The sequence below is a fragment of the Lytechinus variegatus genome, chromosome 16 (assembly GCF_018143015.1).
Source record: "Lytechinus variegatus isolate NC3 chromosome 16, Lvar_3.0, whole genome shotgun sequence".
NCBI classification, from domain to species: domain Eukaryota; kingdom Metazoa; phylum Echinodermata; class Echinoidea; order Temnopleuroida; family Toxopneustidae; genus Lytechinus; species Lytechinus variegatus.
Genome location: NC_054755.1, coordinates 31,407,059 through 31,432,792, shown reverse-complemented (window position 1 = coordinate 31,432,792; position 25,734 = coordinate 31,407,059). Strand labels below are relative to the sequence as shown.

General features: G+C 38.5%; 2 protein-coding genes across 2 annotated transcripts; one reads left to right on the top strand and one right to left on the bottom strand.

The window, feature by feature from the left end:
• Window positions 1–932: 932 nt before the first annotated feature.
• Window positions 933–16,044, top strand: LOC121429800 (transmembrane protein 254-like). Its single transcript, XM_041627032.1, has 4 exons — window positions 933–1,113; window positions 13,054–13,157; window positions 14,345–14,404; window positions 15,478–16,044. Exons 1-4 carry the CDS (start codon window positions 1,021–1,023, stop codon window positions 15,596–15,598), a joined length of 378 nt encoding a protein of 125 aa, XP_041482966.1. The 5' UTR covers window positions 933–1,020; the 3' UTR covers window positions 15,599–16,044.
• A 5,100-nt stretch (window positions 16,045–21,144) lies between these two features.
• On the bottom strand, window positions 21,145–25,712 carry LOC121430073 (transmembrane protein 256 homolog). Its single transcript, XM_041627346.1, has 4 exons — window positions 25,576–25,712; window positions 23,716–23,747; window positions 21,959–22,039; window positions 21,145–21,293 (listed from the first exon to the last, which is right to left on the bottom strand). The coding sequence occupies exons 1-4, from the start codon at window positions 25,667–25,669 to the stop codon at window positions 21,147–21,149; spliced, it is 354 nt and encodes a 117-aa protein (XP_041483280.1). The 5' UTR covers window positions 25,670–25,712; the 3' UTR covers window positions 21,145–21,146.
• Window positions 25,713–25,734: the final 22 nt, after the last annotated feature.

Here is a 25,734-nt window from a genome sequence, read left to right as displayed (position 1 = left end):
CGAATTTCATTGAAAAGACAATAAAAAAATAAATGTAAAACAACAAAGAAATAAAATAAAAACAATAATGAATAAGAAATCGATCTGATATCGCAATATTTCCTACTCACTTGCTTAGAACACCAAAATAGAGTTTCGATACCAATATTTGGAGCTTTATTAAGAGAGTTATAGATGAATAAGTATTTGCTTTCGCATTATTAGCATAATCTCGTAAATTTTGTAGATTATAATCTACAAAATTGAAGTGATAAATGTCCCAGAAGAACCTGCGTGCCAATTTTCGGCGCGATCATGCGGTCGGCGGCCGAGAGATCTCAAGGTGAAGGGGGGGGGGGGTTGATGCATCAGGGGAGAAGCAGCCGCCCCTCCCCCTGTATGTGGACTTAGGGAAAGGAGCCGGGCAGCGGTAGAAGACAAGTGAATAAAATAAGGTGAGAGGAATTAAGACTCAAGTTAAAAAAAAAACTTTCATTAATTTCACATTTGCTCCGAAAGAATCCTTCTTTTTTAAAAATCATCATTCGACATATGGGGCAGCTGATCAATCAAAGATTAAAAATTCTACTAACTTTCTTGATCTTTGAGGGTTGTTTTTTTTGTTGAACTCCCTCATTGTTTATTATTAAGAGTCTGCTATTTTGTACAACCAATTAATATTTCTTAAGGGTGAACTTCCTGTTCAAGGAGCACCGAACGTCCGGTGGGAAATTCGGTAAAGATATTAAGGAAAGGGGCACTTTTATAAAGCTTCAAAAAGTGTGCGTGTGTGTGTGGGGGGGGGCGGGGTCACATGCCCCTGTCGCAGCATCACCGTCCCTGGCCTGCTCTTGGAAGCTCCTTGATAAAAATAGATAATAATTGTTCATTGTTCTTGTATTTTGCTGATGATAGTGCATAAAACCGTTTTGAAGAAACATACAAGTATTTGATACATTGTCGATACTGTATCACTGTTCTGACGTCATCACTCTGCAGTCTGCTGCTGTATTGTTTCTTCTAAAACAAGAAGTAATTTGAATGAAAATGCCTTTATCAAAGAATGTTGATCATTTTGTGCTTCCTAACATCATCATTATGGCTCTAGTCACAGTGGGCCTTCTTTTAACGGTGGTATGTAAAACAATTTATCTACTTTTTCTGGCCGTCTATATGACCTGGATTCGGTTGGAGCCGAGCGGCACATCCAGGCCGCGCCGCCGCGGCTAGACCTAGGGGTGGCCGAGGCTAGCAAGCGTCTCGGCTTAGGGGCGGTGCACTTTGGCTTGCTTTCGCGCCTGCTGAAAATTAGTTTAGTTGCACAATTGCTAGGATAAGGACAAATTTTGCAGATGCGGGAGTATGAAAAATTGCTGGTCATGGTGGTCTCTAGATCAAAAGCTTCAGTCTCTGTAATCTGTATTATCATTTTGGTTGTTCCAGTGAACTGCATTGGTTCAGACTCATGTCAGAAAAAGACAGATCGATCTATTGTTGAATAAATCCCCAGAAACGACGGTTATTCCTGTCTAGATGGTCTCTAACAGCAGCTAACTATAGTAGAATCTTATTTTATATATATAGTGAGTGATTGTAATTACCGACCGGCCTTGTATTACCTAACTAGACCAAAATCTTCGGTCTCTGTTTTGTTGGTTGTTCAGCTGAACTTTGTTGGCTTCACTCACCAAATACAGAGACCGAAGTTCTAGCGCGATCTGTACAGGGGACTCAATGGCCATGGGTGGTATTCTGAGATCCATTTTATCTCAGATAAAATAAAATATTTTATCTCCGTTAAAATCAGTAAGATTAAAATACCCTTAAAATCTCTCCGAATTTCGAATTGGTATTCTGAGAACCATTTTATCTTCATTTTATCTTTGTAAGACACACCTATTTTTTAATCAATATCCAATTAGAAACGCGCTTTTATAGCTCTCTCATATCACTCAACCAATTAAAATCCATTCCGCCAGGAGGTGTGGCAAAGGGGTGAGATTGCGTCAATTTATTGACTTCAAATACGCTTGCACTATACGCTTACGCGTCTTTACGGAGATTTCTTTTTAACAAAAAGGACAATACTCTCATCTTTTTCGAAGTCTTTATCGCATCTTTTCAAGCATCATTTCAAAGACAATATTAGTCAAGAAAAGTCTTATGAAATACTCGCTGATTGTACAGGAACAACGTTAAGGTGTTATTCTCAATAAATATATAATTTTTCTTCATTTTCATGTCACCATTTGGGGTTAATTCACCAAGAAATATTGGTGAAATCAACAGAGATAAAATAGCCTCTACCCTCTTTTAAGTTTATTTTATTTTTTCTTCAAAGTAACATGGGCGCAAGCACATCTGCGTTGCAATGGCCAGATACGCGATGGGTATGTGTACGCAGGCATTGTTCTGTTGCGTATCATCTGTAGATACGCAAGAAAAAATCTAACATTTTATCTGAGAGATAAAATCTCATCTCAGAAAACCAATTTCATTTTAAGAGATAAAATAAAATATTTCAAAGATAAAATGACCTCAGAATACCACCCCATATGTTTATGTACTTGAGATCGGATAAAACGGGGAAGTGAATTTGCGCGACAGCCGAGGTAAGTCACTGTTTTTGTTCCTTTTAACTTCATTTTTCTCTGTTTTTTGGCAATTAATGCCAAGAGGGAATATAAATTTGCATTTTGGTCACGTTAGTTTTCAAAATTTTTATTCATTAAAGACAAAAATTGAAAAGCCCCGATGGGGGGATTTTGCATTGCAAGTCCCCTAATGGTGGCTGCACGATAGCGAGCCGTCTGTGTACGAGGAGAAATTAAAAAAAGAATGTTAGAAAAAAAAACTCGAAACAGACGGCTACCGGCTGTCTATTACCGAACGTGCGTTATCGTACGCGTCAGAAAATAATTTCATACGTGAAATTCTTTGCAACATTCTTCCATAGGGAACTTGAATAGAAAAATGATGAAAATGGTCAAAAACACATTTTCAAAGTCTTAATATCCTAAAAATAACTTTTCCCTTACATAGAAAACACACATTCGGTAATACAATACTATAGTCAATACCTTTTTCAAATTTATTCAAGTGACCAAAATATTTCACATGCGAAGAGGGGTCTGATTGGAAGCTAGTATCGTCAAAAGGAAAAAAAAAACGATTTCGGCAAAGGTTTTACATATATTTTGTAGGTAATTGTGTATTTATGGTGAACGTTTGGTGAATTTTTATATGAGAATAATGTTTTTCATATAATTGAATTCATGAAAACTGTTTGGTAATACGATCCTTGATGGTCCTTGATGCTGCGCGCTGGATAGGACGTACCATCCAAATAGAGCTCCCTGTTTTCTTCACTTTTTCTCATATTTTCGTTCTCTTTTCGCAATTATATGATTTTATTTGCCACCTCCTTTAAATTGCCTTCATTTGGATCCATAATCTTCCTCTTTTTGTTGGAAATTTGTTGGACACTCACATCATCATTTTTCATTCATAAAATACGCGGGAAGCTCTGTCAGCATCTACACTGTCCCACCTGTGGATATCCATGTCAGCTCTACTCACCTCCTATTACTAGCCCTAGGTCTAGGCTAGCTAAGCATCTACCAGCAGTGACACAACATACACTGGGCCTTTTTGCAAAATCAGCAGGAGGCAGTATACTATTACTGCGACCTTCTTCTCTCTATCCCGAACTGATGGTATTGTATATAGACTCTGTGTAATAAATGTGTTTGTTACATCAGTCCTGTCGCAGTGCATGCATGTGTCACATACTACTACTCACACGTACTTGCTCCTGTCATATGTGTGTCTGTAACACAAACAGTGTAAAGCCGTACTGCATGCAAAGTGTCTCTGTATCTCTGTCTGTGCCTATACCAGGCTCTCCATCCTGCCTTGCATGTCTCACCCTCCTTCCCCTGCTACATACCTGTATATGAGTACTCCCTCATCCTCACCTTACATTCTTGTAAGTTAGTTCATCCGCACTGTTTGTATTTATTTACTCCTCCATCTGTATGATTTATCTCCCTCCATCCTACATGATCCCTGCATGTTTGTATTATATTCATCCTACATGTACCATGCATGCTTAATCAGTGGCACTGTTTGAATATTATTTCTTCCTTCATCCTACCCTGTGCATGCTACAGACTACAGTATCCGTACTTTAAAGCGTGCAACCCTTGTATCTCCGTAATCTGTCTTTAATTGCTCTACTGCAAACTACTCATCAAACCAGCTTTCAGTCGTGGGGCTCAAATTAAATTTAATTAGCAAAATTCTAACTCGCTGTATGTACATTGTATTATGGCACAGCTACATGCTCCATCCTCTGCTCAAAAGATCTCATCTGTAAAAAGCAGTTTTCAGGTCAGTGATATTATAACACTAGGGAATGGAGAAAAGCAAATAGTATCCCGCTTACCGCTAAGGATTTTCCACTCCTTCAAAGATGTTACCATGGACCTGATTAAATCTCGTAGCTCTCTTCTACTGAAAGAAACCATTCCAACTTGGTCTGTAAAGGGGGATCACTTGGTGGTCACCTTCTTTAATAAACTGAAATCAGGGAAAGCAGGTAAGCAGAAACGCCTTGCAATCCACCTGTTCAGCTCTTCCGGTGAAATTCACTACATTGGAAAACACCTCTCACTCCTGGCTACTAATATTCTACCTGCCATCAACTGTACGCTCAGACAGGAACACCCCAACTACTTTCTTTCCAACGAGCTAAGCGACCTCTTTGATGCAGTAATCGGAATTTCTGCTACACGATCAACAACTGCCCCCAAATCATCTGGAGAATCATGCCTATGTACTCCAGAGGACGTGTCTGCTACCTGCCCAGTTTGCAGCAAACACTCATGCATGGACACTATCCAATGCTCTTCATGCAATAACTGGACTCACTTTACGTGTACTGCTATCTCCCAACAAGAGCTTGATTGTTATATAGATAATGATAAACAATTTCTGTGTAATCAGTGCACTCTCTCCCAGGACGACAATCCTCATGCACCTTCTCTCGATGATTCCTCCTTCCTCACCTGTACACAAAGCAGTACGATTCCTGTATCCCAGAGAGAAGAGGCTAACACACTTGATGATAGTGCATGTATCTGTATCTGCCCTGTCTGTGCTACGTCTGCCTTTTCCGATAGTCTGGAATGCCAGGTATGTGGTCTGTGGTATCATGAAAAGTGTCTACCTTCATCACTTGGCTCCTTGTTAGCATCAAGCAATGCTCCTCTACAATGCCCTTCCTGCAAGGAATTGAACAAAGGGCTGAGTGATTCCTCGCCATCCCACAATACTGCCGTTGACCTGACTACTCCATCTACTGGAAATGAACCCTCAGGTCTGAACATGGACATGGAACCACCTGTAACAAACCACCCTTCAGACCTCCACGACCAGCATACACAGCAATCCGGACAACCCAACATCCCACATCCTCATGAAGATCCTCCCAAATCTGCACAGCCCTTAGCCTGCCCAAAGTGCCCCAAACTTGAAAAGCAGGTAAAGTCGCTGAAAGAAAAACTAGATTTGAAAACCAGGACATGTGAGGTGTCACTTGCTGAACATGAAAAAATTGTCTGCAAACTCCAAGATGCCCAAAGATATATCTCAAGACTCGAAGCACAACGATGCAGTGATAAATCGGCCCTAGATGAGAAACAAAAGAAGATTGCAGAAATGAAGGCAGATGACATCCTAAAAGAGCAAGAGCTTACAAACTTGTTATCATCTAACGACCGCCTTATTGCTATCTGCCTGAACAATGGGATAATCATAGATAATCCGCACCCATCACCAGTCCTAAACAACAACAGTAGAGTCTCGGACAAATCCTACTCTGCAAATGATTCTCACGCAAATAAAGGCCAACCAAAAAAGGGAAATTACCAACTCCCCCAGATGGCAAATCGATTTGAGGTACTCCAGGACTTAGCAGCCTCCCCTCGCACGCACTCGGCATATCACGGCAAGACACGCACCCCCAGTACTCACAAACCTAACTCTAGATCCAAGAGAGAGAGCCCAAATTCCAGAGATAGCCAGTCTCAATCTACCAGGCCTAAGGATAATAGCTTCCTTGCCACAAACTCTGTGGAACCTCATCCAAGAAGAGACAAAAGTAGCCCTCAAAAAAAGATTAGTGATACTCGCCCTCGCCCTTCTAAACAGCCTGGTCAGCAGCAATATTCAGCTGACCCAGCATCGCTGATCTCCTTCCCGAACAGTGCAAAGAACCAGACATCTCAGATGTACAGCCCAGGTCCACCTCCCTTCGATAAGCGTTACCCGAGGGAAACCAATCCTGCCAGGTTGAGAAATAGCTTCCTTTACTCTCGCCCTACTGATGACCCAACATCTGGTACCCCCAGAATATCTAGCCACCATAGTATGACTAATCCAGGCTATCACCAGTCAATCAGCTCTCCTCCAAGAGTCCAACGTCATTACCAACCCTCGATGTCTACGGGCTGTTCTGACCCTACCCTCTCAGGTGTACTTGGGAAGGCGCACTCTCAGCAGCCAGCTCCGGTTTTTCGGCCGGGCAGAGCCTCAGCCCTAATGCACAGAACCCTTCTAGAAGCGGCTTACTACTCTCTAGGCACAGCTCTCCACTTTCTTGCTATCCCAAATGCACTTCAAGAACAATCAGTCTCCCAGGCCCTCCTCACCTTCCATCAACAAGCCATCAGTTGCACCCAATCCAGCCTCAAGCTCCTTGCCAACGCAACTCCAGTCTCGCAACCCTCAGAATAGGGACTTTCATCTCAAGGGGGGTACACAGCAACAAAAACAGCCTTACATCTAAGGGCCTTCCCGAGGGCAAGACAAGATCCTGTGATCGCAGGAGAAATCAAGAGTCTCCACGAGCAAGTGATAGAGTGCACTCAGACAAGCATGAAATTACTGTGCCACACTCAAGTCCACTGCAACTAAATCACACAGCCCCTTCAAACAGACTGGACCAGGGGCCCACCTTTCACACCAGAAATGATTGCACTCCTCCCAGTCGTTTAAACCTGTACTCCCATTCAAAGAGAACAAACAGCAGCAGAACTCTCTCCCTCGGTACAATGAATGTAAGGGGGTTTAACACCATCGTTGTGTTCGTCAAAAAACAACTTCTCCACCTTGATATCCTGGCCATCCAAGAACATTGGCTCCTCGACCAAAACTGCGCTAAGTTGAACAGTGTATCTAATGAGCATCTTGTTTTGCAAAAGCCTGCTGAGAGAATCAATGGTCCACTTGATCTCCGCACCCAACGTGGGAAAGGTGGTCTAGCCATTTTTATCAGGAAATCTCTGGTCATGGACTGCTGGGAAATCAAGTGCCCGTCGCCTAGATTACTTGCTGCTCACCTCAAGGTTAAGGAATCCGCAGAAACCTTCACCATTGTGAGTTGCTACTTACCATGTGGAGTGTCCAACGCAGACCAAAATGAATACCACTCCTGCCTCTCTCACCTCTCATACCTTCTTGAGAGTACTAAGAACACTTCAGTCATCATTGTGGGAGACATCAACGTGGATGTAATTCACCCTAACACCAAGAAGACGCTGACTATCCTCCAGGAATTCCTGTCTCGAGAGAACCTCTGTTGTCTCACCTCTAGTCATTTTAGTCAAGACACCTACACTTTTCAATCCGACGATGGGAGACACAAGTCGTGCATTGATACTATCCTTGCCCCTTCCAGAGATAAACATCTTTTTAGCAACGTCTCAACCGTGAAAGATGATCCAACCAATACCTCTGACCATCTTCTGATCACCGCATTCCGCTCGTATGGAGTCAGCCCCTCTGATGGTTGCACTTCACACTCCTATACTCCCTCTTCGATCCAACGTCTTAAAGTTAAATGGCAGGACGTGGACCAGGCTACTATCGAAGAACTGTACACAACCCCATTGGAGAAGATATCTTCGAATCTCTTCTGCAGTATTAGTAACATAGATCATATCCCTCTCTCAGAGGCTGAGAATCTACTGTCTTCACTTTCTGGTTTCATGGTCTCGTACTCTGCGAATCTACCACACACTTTCCCAAATGGGAAGAAGAGAGGGAAGGCAGAATGGAATGCTGAGGTTAGCCAGGCCTATAAGCTGGCTAAGGAGTCCCGGAAGACCTGGCTTTTGACTGAAACCACCAACAAGGTTCAAGCCAATGTTGACCACATCAATGCAAAGAAGTCCTTCAGAAAACGTCTTAGACAATCCAGGGCGCAGTTGAGGAACAAGCTTCTCTCTGAAATTGAATCTGCCTCTGCGTCAAACAACAAGCTATTTTATCGCCTTGTCAAAATGAACCGGAGTTCGGACTCTTTGCACTGTGAAGTTGACCATCTCTCCTATGGTGACCACGTTTACAAGGGTGATGAAATGCTTCTCGGTTGGCAACATTATTTCACTGCCCTTTCCTCTGGTGGTTCGAACGCCTCCCACATAAGCTCCGCTCAAGATCATTCTCCGGTAGTCTCCTTACCCCAAGATGACTCCTCTGCTCCTGAGATAGGGCATAGCATTCAACTCACATCACAAGACCTGGATGAGGCTATCAAGCACCTGAAGTTGGGCAAGGCTGCTGGGGAGGACAATGTCTCCCCTGAACATCTGAAGCATCTGGGTGACACAGCTCGCCGTCTTCTCCTTGCCCTGTTCAACACCTTCCTACTTCATGCCTACTGCCCAAAAATCTTTAAGCAAGGCCTTATTCTCCCTCTTCACAAGGGCAAAGGGAAGGATCCACATGACCCAAGGAATTACAGAGGCATTACTCTCACATCCGTCCTTTGCAAACTTCTAGAACACTGCCTTAAACCACACATGATCCGTCAGCTCTACATCAGTGACACCCCCGATGAACTCCAGTTTGGCTTCAGAAAGGGATTTTCATGTGCTCTCACATCTATGTCACTTGAGTTGATCATCGAACTAAACACTGTGCAAAAACTCCCAACATATCTTGCTCTCTTAGATGCTGAGAAGGCCTTCGATACCGTGTGGCATAGGGGGCTCTTTGAGAAGCTAAAGTCCTCTCATCTAGACACCAGTATTCAGGACATGTTGGAATCTATGTACCATGGGATTGAAAGCAAGGTCTTCTGGAAGGGTGCAGCCAGTAACCCAATCCCCATCACCCAAGGCGTACGTCAAGGGGGGGTTCTGTCTCCCCTACTCTACACAGCGTTTGTTGATGGACTGATCAAGGAGCTGCGAGACAAGAACCTCGGCAGCTCAATAGACGGCCGGTTCTCTGGCGTTGTTGTTCTTGCTGATGATGTCGCACTGGTAGCCAACTCTCCAGATGAGCTTCAGCTGATGCTTGATGCCACATTCAGCTATGCGGAGTTCTGGCATTACAAAATCAATCCTTCCAAAAGTGCAGTGATTGTCTTCAACAATGCTAAGCATCCCACAAAATCTTCCTGGACAGTCAACGGAAGTATTGTTGATGCAAAAACCAGTCATCCTCACCTTGGAATTTCAAAATCCGGTTCTCGGTCTGATCCTACTGACGGCATCATCGGAACTGGCCTTCGTGCATTCTATTCCCTGTCTGGCTCTGGTGCATATACTGGCGGTCTCTCCCCCTTGCTGACTGCACACCTTTGGCGAACTTTCTGTATTCCTAGGATGTTGCATGGCGCTCCTATTATTAAACTCACTAAATCCATGCTACAGAAACTCGACAAAGCCCAATTGCATCTATTTAAGAGGGTTCTTGGAGTCCCAATAACAGCGGCGGACGAGATTGTATATCTTCTCACCAACCTCTTGCCTCTCTCCATCCAGATAGATCTCGATAGATTGCTCCTTTTCGGCCAACTCTCCAATCTGGACCACAACCGCTTCGAATACCGGACATTTCTGGCAGCCCTCGGAGCATGGACTCCAACTATCCAAGTCATCCAGGATACGTTGAGAAAGTATGACCTCCCTGATCTTCACAGTACTATCTTGAAACCACTTCCTTACTCCACCTTTAGGAAATTGTTTAAGTACAAGATCTACACTGCCGTCAAGGATCTCGTTGCCCAGGGCATCCGTGTGAAGTCAACTCTCAAGTTCTGGATTGATCACATACCACCCTCAGTTAATCTCCTTTATCCGAAGTCCTCACATTCTCCTGTAATCCGTTTCGCACTCATTGTGAGAGCCCAGCTACTCTCATCCACATATCTCACTCACTGTCGCCTCCACACATTGGGAAAGTCCTCCACTCGTATCTGCCCCCTTTGCGACTCATATGATGAGACAGTTGAACATTTTGTTGGATCTTGCTCCGCTCTTGACCACCTCCGCCAAGACTTCATACTCAGAGTAAAGGAGTGTCTCACTGACTTCCCACTTTATCTAGACGTGTATACTGCTGATGACCCACACCAATTCACCTGTGCTACCTTATTAACCCATCAACCTGGTCTCCCATCCGAAGTCAATACCTGTCTGCTCCTTAAATCTCTCTTTTTTCTACATAAAATGCATGGCTACCGTTCCAACCTGTTGCTGAACCTGTGATTTACCTGACTGGGAATTGTTCTATTTGAATCTTAGAATCTCCAGAACAGTGGAGGGATCACCTAAGAGAGAGAGATCCACATACTTTATACTTTACGTACTAACATACTTTATACTAGGTAAAATTTAACTGGCCTGGGGCTCGATCCAGGATGGTTCATCCAAGGGCTCGATCCAAGGGTTCATTACTATCCTGCCTGTGGGGCATTAAATCTCTGGGTAGGACCACTCATTCAATAAACAAGGTTATGATATAACCTTGTTCTGAGTTACATCCCCATGTATGGCAAAATAATGGTGGCAATGTTTGGCTGAATTTCTCTTTTTGTATGGGACAAATGCTTGATTTTCTTACACTGTCAGTTTTCATTACAGCTATTCATCATATAACTTGGCACTTATGTAAATTTAATTCTTTAAATTATTTTTTTAATTAAATTAACATAGAGAGATTGAAAATGAAAATTTTCTAGCCATATTACTTTCCACCAATAGAGGGCGTACACAAAAATATCCCTAAAATTCAAGTTTTTGAGCGCTCTGGTGAATACAAAAATCATTCCCAAGTTACTTATGAAAAATAAATTGCAAATGTATGGAAATTAGTAATTTTGGTCATAAAAGTGATATTTTAATGATTTTTCAAAGTGTGTGTTATGTTACAGCATTGGCATACCATAGTCCTACCTGTAGATTCCCCACAGGCAGGATGGGGTTTCACGGGCCTAATCACTAGTGGCAGGCCATAGATATTCATTCGAGCCAACCCATTGCTATTTTTTTTATTTTGATATGGCTGATTGACAAAGTGTATGCATATGATTGTCCATCTAACACTGATTCTATTTTTGGTAATTACTGAACTTCCTTTTCCCAAATTGGGAAGAAATATCACCAATTTTGGACTATATTTTGACTGGCGGAAGGATTAGGGCTATTTTGCTGTTTGAGGTGATGAATCTGCTCCACCCGACGGTGTCTTCAAACACGCCAATTTATTTTTAAAATGAGCCGGTCGAGGGACCCTTTTCTGGTCAGATATGGATTGCCAGATCCTATCCACTGGTAGTAAACATTCGACCCCCGAATTTCATCCTTATTTTTTATGAATTTTTTAAAGTGCCAATTTAACACACGAGTCTATGGGGAATGAATTAGGCCTGTGAGACAATGGTTGCAGTGAACAAGTGGGTAGGACTATGGTATGCCAATGCTGTACACAGCACACAATTTAAAAAATCATTAAAATGTCACTTTTGTGACGTACAGTGGCAATTATTTTTTCATTATTAACTAGGGGGTATTTTTTTGTATTCACCAGAGCGCTCAAAAACTTGAATTTGGGGCATATTTTGTGTACTCCCTCTATTGATGGAAAGTAATATGGCAAGACAATTGTAGATTTTCAATCTCTATTCTTAATTAAGAAAAAATCATTCAAAGAATCAAATTTGAAGAGCCAAGTTATATGATGAATAGCTGTAATGGAACCTGACAATGTAAAAAAATCAAGTATTTGTTCCAAAGAAAAAGAGAAAATAAGCCAAACAATGCCAACCTTATTTTACCACACAGGGAGGAAGAACAGAGAACAATATTATGTCATAACCTTGTTCATAGAATGAGTGGGGCTCGATCTAGTATCAGCAACACATTTATTGACTTGTTTTCAATCAAGACAAATGGAATACTGGGTATTTAAGCCAAATCGTGGTTTTGGGAACCACTCATCGATTGTATTCGCGCACTTGTGTACAAAGTGAATGGAGGTGGAAATAGGGAACTGTGCATGTGGTGTGACTGAATAAAGCGCTGCTGTATGAAGTGAACGGTGGTTCCCAATATCACGATAATGCCAGTATTTACCGTATATCTTGTTTCTAAATTGCGCCATTCAGCAATTTCAGGTCTTAATAATGCTAATTAAGGCCTAGCCTAGGGGATTAGGGCTAAGCCCAAGAAAAACTTAACTTAATGTGCTAGTCTGCTAGGAGATGTTTTTTTTAATTTGATAATTATTCTAATTATCCAATTTATGATCGTCAATCGGCAATGTTCAATTTCAATAACAGATTAGATAGGGGGCTGATATGTCACACGACACTATTTATCAGATATAGCTCTCATATCTTTTCCATTTTGACATGATTTGACATATTTTTTATCAAGTTATCATAGTTTATTGATATAAGGATTCTTAAAAAACATTTTTTATTCTGGTCTTATTTCAATAATATATTTTGAATTGTATACTAAAATTAAGTTCTGTCATTATTTTGCATTGCACCCAGGATAGATGTTTTATTAACATCTATTATAGGTGAAACTTTGTTTTGAAACCCTGTTTTCCATTCTAATTCAAACTCAACTTTGATAAAGTTTTGATGCCATGCTTATTTAATATTTTATTTAAAAATTTTATTCAAATAAACTTGTTGGGTGAACTTGATATTCAATGGAGATATTTCTGATTGAAATGTATTAAAAAAAAAAACAAATTTGTTTCTTCTAGTTGTGCACCTTCAAACCTGACGTTGTTCCGTATGCCTACATGGGACCAGTTGGTGATTTAGCTCACTACCTTGCCTACAAACAAACCCTAGTTATGCAAACAATGTAAGTATATTATTGTTTGCCCAGGAAGTGGCCGAGGTTCAGAACCAGCTAGGGTGACCAGATGTCCCGGTTTTCAAGGGACAGTTCCGCATTTCAGTAATTTTTCAAAGTCCCGTATGACCCTTCCCAGGAAGCCATTTTGTCCTGTATTTCACGGCTTTCAACACATGTATACATGTGAGAATATTCAAGCATTACATCTTTTTCATATCTAATGAGAAAAACAGAAAAAGGGTGAAATATGAAAAATTGTAGGCCTATTCTGATCATGTCACAATCGATGACAATTTTATTTTTGTAGAAAAGAGGTAAAAAATTTTGCTCGCTTGCATCTTTTTAGAAATTTTGCCCCATATACCATTTTTAGCCCCTCTGAAATTGTTTGATTCAGTACACCATTGATCTAACCCGAAGTGTCCTGTTTTTGGACTGTCCAAATCTGGTCCAAATCAGGGGGGTGTTTCACAAAGATTTAAGCATGACTTAAGTCTCACTTAAATGCCGACGCGTACATGATATGCAACGCGCGATCTTTGATAGATACGTATTAGTGCGCGTCCTCATGACACGATCTGACCAATGCGGTCAAGCCTTTCATACCATATGCAACTCGGTATTTAAGTGCGACTCTAAGTCATACTTAAATCTTTGTGAAACACCCCCCTGGTCACCCTGGATCCAGCAGGAGTAGGGAATGGAGGGGGGGGGGGGGGAGGGTATGAAAATTGCCCTTTTCCTGTACAGCTGGAAGTGGATTCTTTACATCCCTCCACTCATGCACTTCCTTTTTCTGATAATTCAAAGTTGTTTAAATGCATAGACAATCTATTTGATAATACATGTATGTTGGAAGTTCCTTTGGTAGCAGGAGAGATGTTGAATGGTTCACAGTATACGCAGCACTATAGAAGAAATTAATATATCACTGTTTATTAATTATCAATTACTAGTATAACATTCTGTGCATTATTTTGATCCCCTCTATCCTTTTTTCTATGACTTGTTAAACATGTTTTCTTGATTAAATATTTTTTGTTTTTGAACATGTTATATTTCAACTTGATGGGAAAGAAATAGTACAAATAAATGTGATATGATAATTGTAATATATGATGATAATAATTGAAGTAGAATTAATACCAGGGAATGAATTGAATTTTAATTTAATTTCTTTGTTCTGTTTCCAGATGTTATACAGCAATCTTCATACACGTTGTTGAGGCATTCTATGCTTATTACCTAGCAGGGTAAGAGATGCTTCATTGACAAACAAAAATTTAATTGAATATAATAATGAAAACAAGGTCGGCCTACAAGTACTGATAACTGGGGTGACTTTGGTAAATCTTTGGGAAAAGATATCCCATTTTTAACCAACTCCTCATATAATTTTATAAATTCTGAGTGCCAATAATTATTGAGGAGTCTTTGATTTCTATATTCGCTTCTTCCCTCCATAGTGATCTTTAGTTGACAGCCTTTCAAAAGTATTTTTTGGAGATATTATGTATTGTAAAGGTTTCTCATTTTCCAGAAAGAGTTGCGTTTAAATGCACGTCAAAAAATCAATCGCAAGTCCCGCAATCAAGTTGCGCATGATTTTTACAGTTGTGATCGATTGCAACTCTTTCTGCAACGGGCTCCTGATGTGTAGGACACCTCAGAAATGCCCAAAGGAGAATACACATTCACTGCAGTGTTAAAGCTTATCCAATGTTGCAGATTTAAGCAGTAGGTGGCAAATAAGGGTAAACTGCCTGGTTGGACTACATGAAGGTCGACCATGAAAATGAGTGTACGAGTTGGCAATAATTGCCAATGGTCCACTCATCTCATGGTCAACCTTCATTCAGTCCAATGCCATTCCATCCAACATTTGTCTAACAACCATTTGGTCCAATAATCACTTTGTCTTATCACCAGTTTATCTATGACCATTTCGTCTCATAACCAGTTGGTCTAATACCCATATGCTTTTCATTCATTTTGCACAATTAATTAGACCAAATGGTACATGGACTAATTAATGGCTATTGGACCAACTGGTTATTAGATGAAATGGTGAGTGGACGAAATCGCAAGTCACTATGGATAGTGGAAGAAATGATGGTAGACCAATGATAGTAGACGAGTTGGTGATTGGACGAATTGACATTCGACCAATTGAAAATAAACCCTGAAAATGCCCCCCCCCCAAAAAAAAAAATACAAAAAACAAAAAGAAAGAAAATTGATCAAGCATGTATGATATAATTTACAGGTATGCAAAATTAACTATTCCCTTTTTTGTTTTTATTTCCATTTCCAATTCTGTTGCCAGGACGAAAGAGTTGTCAAGTTCGGCAAGACTCAAGTGGGGCATTGGTACTCTGTGTTTTGGCATCTTCTGCATGTACGAGTTGCTGAAGTATGACCCAACTAAGCAGCAGAAGAATGAATGATTAAAGTGTGCAAGCTACAGAAATAATGTGAACCTACTTCAATGACATGCCAGGTTGTGTGACCAATTTTTCAAGTCTTCTACAGGGTTAGCATATAAGCATTGACAATGAGTAAGGTGCCTTTGCCAGAACTTCAGGGGAGGCTGGAGTGAGCTGCATGGACTCTTTTTAGTTGGATGCCAGCTTTTTCAAAATTTCAAACTGTATTCAAGTTTTGAAGTGTCCGTTTAGTTAAATTGTAGGCCAATAAACTTTAACTTGGGCAAATAAAGATTTTTGTTGTCAGAACTGCATTAAAGGAAATTAACTGAATATTATGTGAGCTAGTAGCCTATGAACTTTCTTCACTGAGATGCCAGGCTGTTCCCAATTTAGAATATATTATTTAAGTTTCAAAAAGTGTATATTTAAAATGAAGGTCAAACGTGATCTTCCTATAAACTCTGAACCATGCTGCAAATAAAGGTGTTTTTTATTTCAGAACTTAAACAACAGAATGAATGAGTTCAGTAGTATCTGAAGGAAACCAAACTTTAAGAAGTAAAGCAATCTTTTTGGAAAGAATAAAATGAGAGGAACAATTTAAAAAAAGTTTCATCAAAATCGGTTATGAAATAGGCAAGTTATGGACGTTTAAAAAGTCTTGTACTTTCTATGGGGATCCTCAAATTGGTGAACATGCTTCAAAATGGCTGATTTTGTGGACTACTCTCCATTTGTTTTGTACAAAAATTTTCAGATTTCCCCTTTATTTTACATATTTCACATTATCTCCTCTCGACCTTGACATATGTTGTGCTCAGAAGGAGGCAAGATGCAATTTGGAAGATGAGGAAAATTTGAAAATTTAGTTTTGTAGGCCAATCATTATCTTCCTAATTACTCTGAACAGAGGAAATGAGGCATGTCAAGATATCTTTCAGATATATATCTATTAGAATTCAGAACTACAATGGATTTTGAGCCTACTTAAATGACCTGCTAGCCTTGCTAGGTTTAGTCCAGTTTTCAAAGTTTATTCAGGATTATCCTAATATTCCTAAATGTTGGAGATCAGGGTGTCCTTGTTTCACGAGTCCACTGTTTCTAATGAATGAATCAACTGTTCATAACAGAACATGTAGACTCATTAATAATTTTGTGTGCTTTACTATGGCAACAAGCATCAATTTAGTGCAATGTGACAAAAACGCTCATCACTTCAGCATTGATATTTTTTATACTCTAGATGGTAAATCGGGCGTAATTTAGAAAGGAAGTCTGCAAAAACCATGGGTTTAATTGATGAGCTTTATAACCGTCTTTGTGATTCAGACAGATGTTTTCTATTTTTCATTCTTACTTTCTATCATATTTCAAGGTAAATTGTAGAATGTGAGTGCAATCTTGTATGAATAATGAATTTGAATTAAATTAGATTTTAAAAGTCTTCCTTTTTCATTCCTTTAAAAGATTTATCTCACTTCTATGAATCTTGCAATGATTTCAGGCTTCACGTTTGTAATATTTACTTAGTCATTTGTAATGTATATATAAATCATAGCCTACATTTCTTTTTACCTGGCTTTCCTTTTCAAAGAGGAGATGTATATTTTGGTGTTCCATAAAGCTGTTCATGAGGTAAATTGCCAATTAGTCTACTGCCATCTCGTCCACTTACCACATGGTCTATCTTCATTTAGTCTAATGCCATTCCGTCTATCTACATTTCGTCTAACAACCATTTGGACAAATTATCACTTCGTCTAATCACCAGTTCGTCTATGACCATTTCATCTATAACCAGTTGGTCTAATACCCATTTCCTTTTCATTTATTTGGCACAATTTAACACTTAGACCAAATGGTAAATTGACTAAATGGCTATTGGACCAACTGGTTATTAGATGGAATGGCATTAGACTAAATGAAAGTAGACCATGTGGTGAGTGGACGAACTGACGGTAGACCAAATAATAGTAGACGAGTTGGCAATTGGACGAATTAGCATTAGACGAATTGGAAATAAATCGTTCATTAGACACAACTTTGCACAGGACAGATGACCTGGGGCCGTTTCATGAATACTTCATATAATAACAAGTGCACATTTTCTGTGACAAGCTTGATCAGCCAATCAAATTGAATAATTTCGGTAGCTTTTAACCGTTATTGCAAATTTGTCATCACAACAAGATTTATGAAATGGGACCCAGTTCTTGTGTGCTTAAAAGTCAAATGCACCCCAGAAAAATGTTGATTTGAATAAAGAGAGAAAAATCAAACTAGCATAACGCTGAAAATTTCATCAAAATCAGATGTAAAATCTTTGTGAAACCCCTCCTGTTATTCAAAGAATGTGGATCAGTGCTGGCTGTAAGCACATTCCATGTATAATTATGCGGTGCTGTATTCATAAACACAAATTTTAAACTTCCATGAATTTTATATTTTTTCTCCAACCAGAAAAAAATAAAGGAAATGAAATTGATGATATTCTTTTGATTATGGTATATTATGTCGATGTTAATTGCCTTGTTTGATATTGCTGCTTACTTGGTAGCTTCCACATGACCACAACAGCTTGCCCTGTCTTACAAAGAGCTGGGATTACTCCGATCAACTACAACTATGGAAAGCCAGCAACGTCAACATCTTAAATGCATGTTTGTTCAAAATATTCTCCAGATATGATGTATATTCATACATTAACCTTTTCTTAACATTACAATTCAGTGTGATGCTTTTTGTTCATAAAGTGCATTGTGCAAATTTTCTTAAGAAAAAGTTACGGCATTGATGGATTTCTGCAGATAGAGTTGACATTGATCGGATTAATCATAACTTTTGTAAGACAGGGCCCAGAGGTTTCATCAACATATTCATATAGTATCCCTAAATTAGACCCAAAATAGCCAATCTGGAATAAAATTATTGGAAATGTGTTTTTCAACTGAGATACCATTATACAGTATAGGTTATTGACATTTGACCTTGAAAAAACCACTTTCTCCAACCCGTATTCCTCCAAACTATGTTGACACCCATATCTACTCAAATCAGTCAAAAAAAAAAATTTCCAATAATTTTATTCCAGATGGTTACTAATTACGTGATACTAATAAACAACACTAAACACAATCTGGGACCTGGTTCATGAAGCTTTTTGTAAGTTTTGCACGACTGGTGACAAAAAAATTTCTTGTGTTGCTTTATCAGGCGCCAATTTACCTAGATTCCTATTCAGTGGCACACTATATATTACCCCGTCTGTAGCTCCAGCTGCTAAGGGCACTTGGTGCATTCAAGGAATTAATCCTGCCGGGTACCCATTCACCTCACCTGGGTTGAGTGCAGCACAATGTGGATAAATTACTTGCTGAAGGAAAAATACACGCTGTGGCTAGGATTTGAACCCATGTCCCTCTCATTGAATGACTAGACTCGTAACCACTAAACCACGACGCCCCCAAGATAGCAGGGGAGGGGGAATTGGGAGAAGACTCCTGCAGGGTACAATGAAAACTTCTAAGAGGGCATGCCCCTCCCTGATTGCTAACCTATTTTTGTTAGTATTTTTTATAATTAAGATGAAACAGAAATAGCAATAAGTGTGAAGAGACATGAAATCATAATCAGTGTTTTTTTAATCTGTTTAATTGTAATAAATTTAATGACTAATAACAATACATGTATATATCGACATTACAAAATGTAGTAAAACAAATAACATTGAAATTTTTTTAAATACAAGACATAATAAAATTGTAGTAATAAAATTACATTGTAAGTACATAGTTAATAAAATGTAGGGCGACTAGTAGAAAAATAAAAAAAGTGTATGATTTTGAATGAACTTATCACTATCAAGAAAAGTTACTATGATAAAGTCCTCAATAACTATTGCATTATCATTCACTGAAAATTTCAGTGAAATCTTTGGTGTACATCATACAGAAGTTTTAAACTGCCATCAACTAGTCGAGATACTTTATCTTCCAAGAACTAGAATGTTGTTTTGTCAACATGGCGAGATAACGTTATTCCACCACGTCAACTTATAAAAAGGTGTATGTCAACATGGCAAGATGGATGTCGTCTCCTGAAAAGTTGTAAGCACTTTAAAGCTTCCGTAACATCGAAAGCTTTCAAAGCAACATTAGCTCAAATGTTAGAAAACAGAAATTTGTCATAAATAAAATGTCAATAGTCTTCATGAAATGTAACACAAATGTATAAAAGTGAAGTTCTAATTTGTACATTAATTGGTCAACATTTAGATGAAAATTTAGGCTTCAACCTTTTCTTTAAGTTCCATTTTAAAATTTTGTCTAAATTGCACTTGGGTCTATTTGAGAAGTCTAATGTTTACTGGACTAATGGTAATGAATTACCATATTGTCTTACACTACATAGGGTCAGATGCATAAAAGAAGCAAATGCTGGAAAGCAATTGCTTCAAACACAAGCAATTACTAGCCAAGCAAAAGATCATGCACGCCTTTGCAATTGCTTTATTTTGTATGCATAACCCTTGTGCTTAATCCCTATTCTTGCCTTCAGAAGGCAATTGCTAGCGGTTTGAACAATAGCGACTTAATGCTTAGACATGGTGTCAAACTTTTCCTTTAACTTGTTTCTAATTAATGAATATATATATAGTTTGCATTCAGTTTGCACTTACTAGGAAGAAAACATTTTAATGTAGGAAACTGTACACCTTGTAGTTCTCTCTCAGGTGCATAAACATGATTATAAAATGTGATCGCCCTGATCAAGCAAACGCTCAAGCTGCTTAAACAGCAAAGCACAAGCTAAATGTTTGTTTATGCATAAGCATTTTAGCAATAGGGATAATGGTCAAGTAAATGCTACCAGGTAATTTGCGAATGCTTGAGCTTACTAACAAAAGCAATTACTCATTTTTATGCATACGGAATCAAGCAAAAGCCGAGCAAAAGCAGTTGCTACTTTTTATGCATCTGACCCAGTGTAATGTGCTAACAAGTATGGACTAAATGGCAGTTAGTGAAATAAGACATGAGTATATCTCCCGATGGTGAACTGTAAATGACCTTCTGTAATACATGGACTAATTGGGGGTTAGCCAGACTGGATTAGTAAAAAGCAAACATTGGATCAAATTTATTCATATCTACTAATGGTGAGCTGTAATTAAATGACTTCCCATAATTCATGTTGGCTTTGAGAAATGAGTGCAAGACACCAAGGCCCATATTCTGAACTCGGGTTTGAATTAAACCCTGGTTTAAAGTTGTTCTTTAACTATGGAGAGCCAATTGAAGCACAAATCCCTAACACATTCAATTTATTAACTCACATGACACCCAAATTGTTCATAGTTTTCTGGGAATGACAACTGAAGTATTTTTCTTCATTATGAAAGCAAAAGGAAACAAAAAAGTAAACATAAGAAATATGCAATATTAACAGAATTTTAGAAATTTTGGCTCCATAACTTTAGCACAGAGTTAGACCGTGGTCTAACTTAAACCTGACTTCAGAATATGGGCCCAAGAGCTTGGAACTGAATGATTTTGTTCTAGTTTTATCTGAGAGCCATGGATGCCCATCCTGCGATGAGGGTCAAGCCACCAATAGGAGCTAGTCTGTTGAGAGCAGTGGATCCGGTCAGGGCAGAAAAGTAGCAAGTCCCGGAGAACAACACCATTCCAAGTGCCAGGAGGCTGCCAGACTATATATAGAGATTATAAATGAGAAATTCTAAAGTAAAAATTGTAAATCGGAGGAACATTATGACAGTACTATGAGTAGAGGAAGTGTAATTACACAACCATTCATAATTTTATGAAAACAAGATTCATTTCAAGAAATGTTTTTTCAAGAAGACTTGAATACATTCCCAAAGACATCTACCCTCCTGCTACTCTCAATTCTCATTGTTCTGCTATTAGATTTTCATTATTCAGACAATCGCAATATGAAGACTATTATCTTCTCTGTTGGTGAGGTTAGATTTGCTATTCTTGCAGGCTCCACTCATAGTGTCAAGTAAATGGCAATAGACTAAAGTGTTTTGATGGATATTTCTATCTTAGGATTATTGTTGCTGCAAAGCCCATGTCAATAGCATCATTTTTTAAAATGAACTTTGTATCATACCAAAATAAAGAATTGAAAAGGAAAAAAAAGTTAGGTTCCCAACTGTATTTAAATCTACTGCTGAAATTTGAAAAATGGGATAAGGAAATTGGATTTTTCAGGGCTCTTTACTTATTCTTCCAAAGCTATTTTGAGCATTTCGGAAGTGATTTTATGCGATAATGAATTAAAGCCTTGTAATTAAATAGGCCTAATCATTATCTTGAAGGCTTTGATACGATAAGTTCAATCTCTTACCAGACTGGGGTGATTAGTAAACTGAACTCCCAAGAGAGCTAAGGTGTGCAAAAAATGGTATCTGTTTCCAGTCTCAAATGTCTGAAAATATACAAGGAAATAAACAAAGATGGTGTCAATATGTATGCAAGGTAACGCATTATTAGGAAAATCTTGATTCACTGGGCCTCACAAAATAATCTGTATTACCTAAAGTAGATTTAGGTAGGACATGGACCCTCCCACTTCTTATTTCTTTTGGGAGAAAAAAATGTGGTGTCAGCTATTATTTGCAAATAAGTAACATTTTGAGGAACATTTTTTCTCAGAAAACAATACTTGTTTTGTTCCATCTCTAGGAAGTTCTATATGTATGAAAATGTTATAAAGTTTCAAAATTGGTATTTTACTTTTTGATTAAATGGGGCAATTTGTGTACAAAGTGAATGGAGAAAAACAGAGAAGTACAAAGTGAATGGAGAAAAACAATGTCATGAGTAATCCAAAAAAGTAATTTCTTTACATTTTCTTTACTTTCTAAAGTCTGATTTGTTATAAATGCTTGATGCAAAAATGGAAAAATACTAAAAAATTACAAACAATAGAAATACATAAGAAATTCATGAAGCCATGAAAAAGGTTGAAATGGCTAATTTCCTTTTCAGTCATATCAAATATATCTCGATAGAATGTATAAAAAAGAAAAATTTCATTTCCATATTTGAAATTATTCAAATGTTAAAATCAGGAGAAAAATTGTGTACATTCTCTGTGGGGACAAAATGCCCCATACTCTCTTGATTTGTTTAAAGGGATGGTCTGGGCTGGAAATATTTATATCTTAACACATAGTGTAGAATTCACAGAGCAAACTGCCAATTTTTTTTTCAAAATCGGATAACAATAAAGTTATTGAAGTTTGAAGTTTAGCAATATTTTGTGAAAAAATTGTCATGAATATTCATTAGGTGGGCTGATGTCTCATCTCCACTTTCCATTTTCTTATGTTATTACATAAAATATCATTATTTCATACTTGTGTGAATAATATGTCGCCCTTATAATGAAATAAGTTGCAGCAATAACTATCTAATGCACTAAATCAGTTGTCAATCCAATTTTTCTAGTTCTTGGAGGAAAAAATTTGAATAAACCTAATTTCATATTATAAAATACAAAAGAACAACTGGAGATGTAATATCATCAGCCCACCTAATGAATATTTCATGACGACTGTTCTCACAAAATATTGCTAAACTTTAAAATTCAATAACTATTTTTTATCTGATTTTGATGAAATTTTGGGCATTTTGCTCTGTGAATTCTACTCTATTTATTAAGGTATACATACTTTCAGCCCGAACCATCCCTTTAATTAGAGGGTTCATGCCTTATGAAAGAAACTTGCCTTTGATCTATACTTGAGTGTTGTGACTTTTATCACTTTACAAGTTGTCAAATGAATTTCTCAACTTGAAAAGATGTTTAAGAATTTGTTCTTTTTTGTGCATCCCATACGTAATGGCATATCTTTCCTCTCTAAAAGGTCAAGGTCATACATGTATGTCACATTTTTTTGCATGATTGTTATTCTATATATCTACCATAAGGGTATTCAATATAATCAAAGTCCCTTAAACACTATTTCTCAAGTCATTACAGCCTCTGAAATGTCCAACAAAATTGAGAAGCCGATTAAACAAAAATTCATATGTGACAGTGACAAGTAGTAGGCCTATGCAACGTTCAAGTCTAAATGATTTTTGAGATTGACTTACATGCTTGACATCAGGGGGTTGATTTTTCATACCTAGGTTGGAAAAACAACAAACAAGAGAAACTTCTAAGGGCAAATAATACAATACACCAGATGGTGGCCTGTACTATTTCCAGAAGTATTCTGAGAAGAATAATACTGGCATAAATGAAGACAGGGCTCCAAACTCAGGACTCTCTTGGTGTAATAACATTTACCAACCCAACCCATCCATTTCAAAGGCATGCTTCTTTGCCTCACTTCCTCTTTAAGTCAAATTAGCCTCCCTGCTCTTGCAGTCCCAAATATAATTTCCAAATGTCTGTAGATCTAGTACCAAACTCAATATTTTCTGAATGAAATAAGGAAACCTGAATATAAAAAGACAATCCCTGCACATATAGATTAATGATAAAGCCGATATTGGACGAATATGTGGTGGATTTTATTACCAAACACTTTTCATGAATTCAATCATATCAAAGTCAAACACAATCTTCTCATATTTCATCAAACTTTCACCATACACATGTACAAATAATTACTGCAGTTAATGATGGGAAAGACTTCCTTATGTCCCCTCCACTAATTAAAAATACTTCTCTAAAACTCCCTTCTTTCATTTTCTTTTTCTTCTTACTTCCGGTTGGAACTTGGATTCGAACCTCTCGCTGCAGAACGAGGCATCTCCAGTGTGTCGCTACAGCTTACAAGTAGCAGGAATTGTTGAAAGCCATGGGTTTAATGACGGTTATGAACCGACATTACAAATCGTCTGCTATCCAAGGCAAGAGTATTGAATATTTATTTTTCTGACTAAACAAACTGATTCCATAGCCAATGCCACCAGGAGCAGGGAATCACACATATTACACACTCTAGATTTTGACGGAATAAAGTTTTTTGGTATGTATGTATCCAAATATTCCTTCTTAAATCTCAATGTTACTGTTAGATAATTTTTTATAAACCTCCATATTTTTTCCCAATTTAGCAGAGGGGACATATGGAAGTCTTGCCTAACGAGGTAAACATTTTGCTGAAATAATTTTTGTTTTCTATGAAATCACTAATCAGCCTCTGAACTCTTGACACCAGAAGTGGGGTCACAGCACACACGACCCACTACTCACTAGTTAGAAATCCACTGCCAAACATGGTTCATTTCATGGTAGGTATGTTGCAAAAAAAAATAAATCTCAGAAATAAGGTGTTTCCTTCATGGCATCATTTAGAGCTCATCAAGACCTTTAATTTAACACCTCATTTATCACAATAGCTCCAAAAATAAGAAAGTTATTGCAGTTTTAAGGTCATATAAATCGCCTTGTCCCTTTTCCTTGGACATACAAAAACAATACAAAACAAAGGCCTCCACAGTCGCCCTACAATTCTAGCCAGCACACTCAATGCCTCATTCAGAATGCACCTAGAGCTAGAGGGCGCTTTTGCAACATACCTATTCATGGTGCGATGTTAGTATACATACTAACCTTGTGATACGTGAGTGAGTGCGAGGTTAGTAATAAGTATTAAACTAAAAGAATACAACCTCGCAGTCGCACCAAAAAACAAGGATATGAAGGAACCACGTTTTGCAGTGGATTTGGGCCTCACGTGCTGCGAAGGCCGGCAGGCGCAGGCGAAGCCACTTTTGGCGTCCACAACGCATGGCTTATATGACTTGATTTTTCTGTGCGCGGCGGCATGTATGAGTCCTTGTCTTGATTAGAGTGGTCTATTATTATTACAAATTACAAGCAAGCACTGATGAACAAGAAGAAAACAACTAACAAAAATTAAGGTACGTGGGACTGATCTCATCTCATGAGTGAACGCAGCACAACAGAATGCAGAAAAGTAAATGGAAGGAGGCACATACCATGAGCTCCATATGCCCCGAGAGCAACAGCTAGAGCGCCGGAAATCCCAGCAATTCTCACAAAGAGTTCACTGGACTGAGCGATGACAGGCATTTTAAAGTATTTTTTTGTTCTCGTTGACACTGTGTTGACTTGAAGCGGTTGAAGTTGTAGCAGAA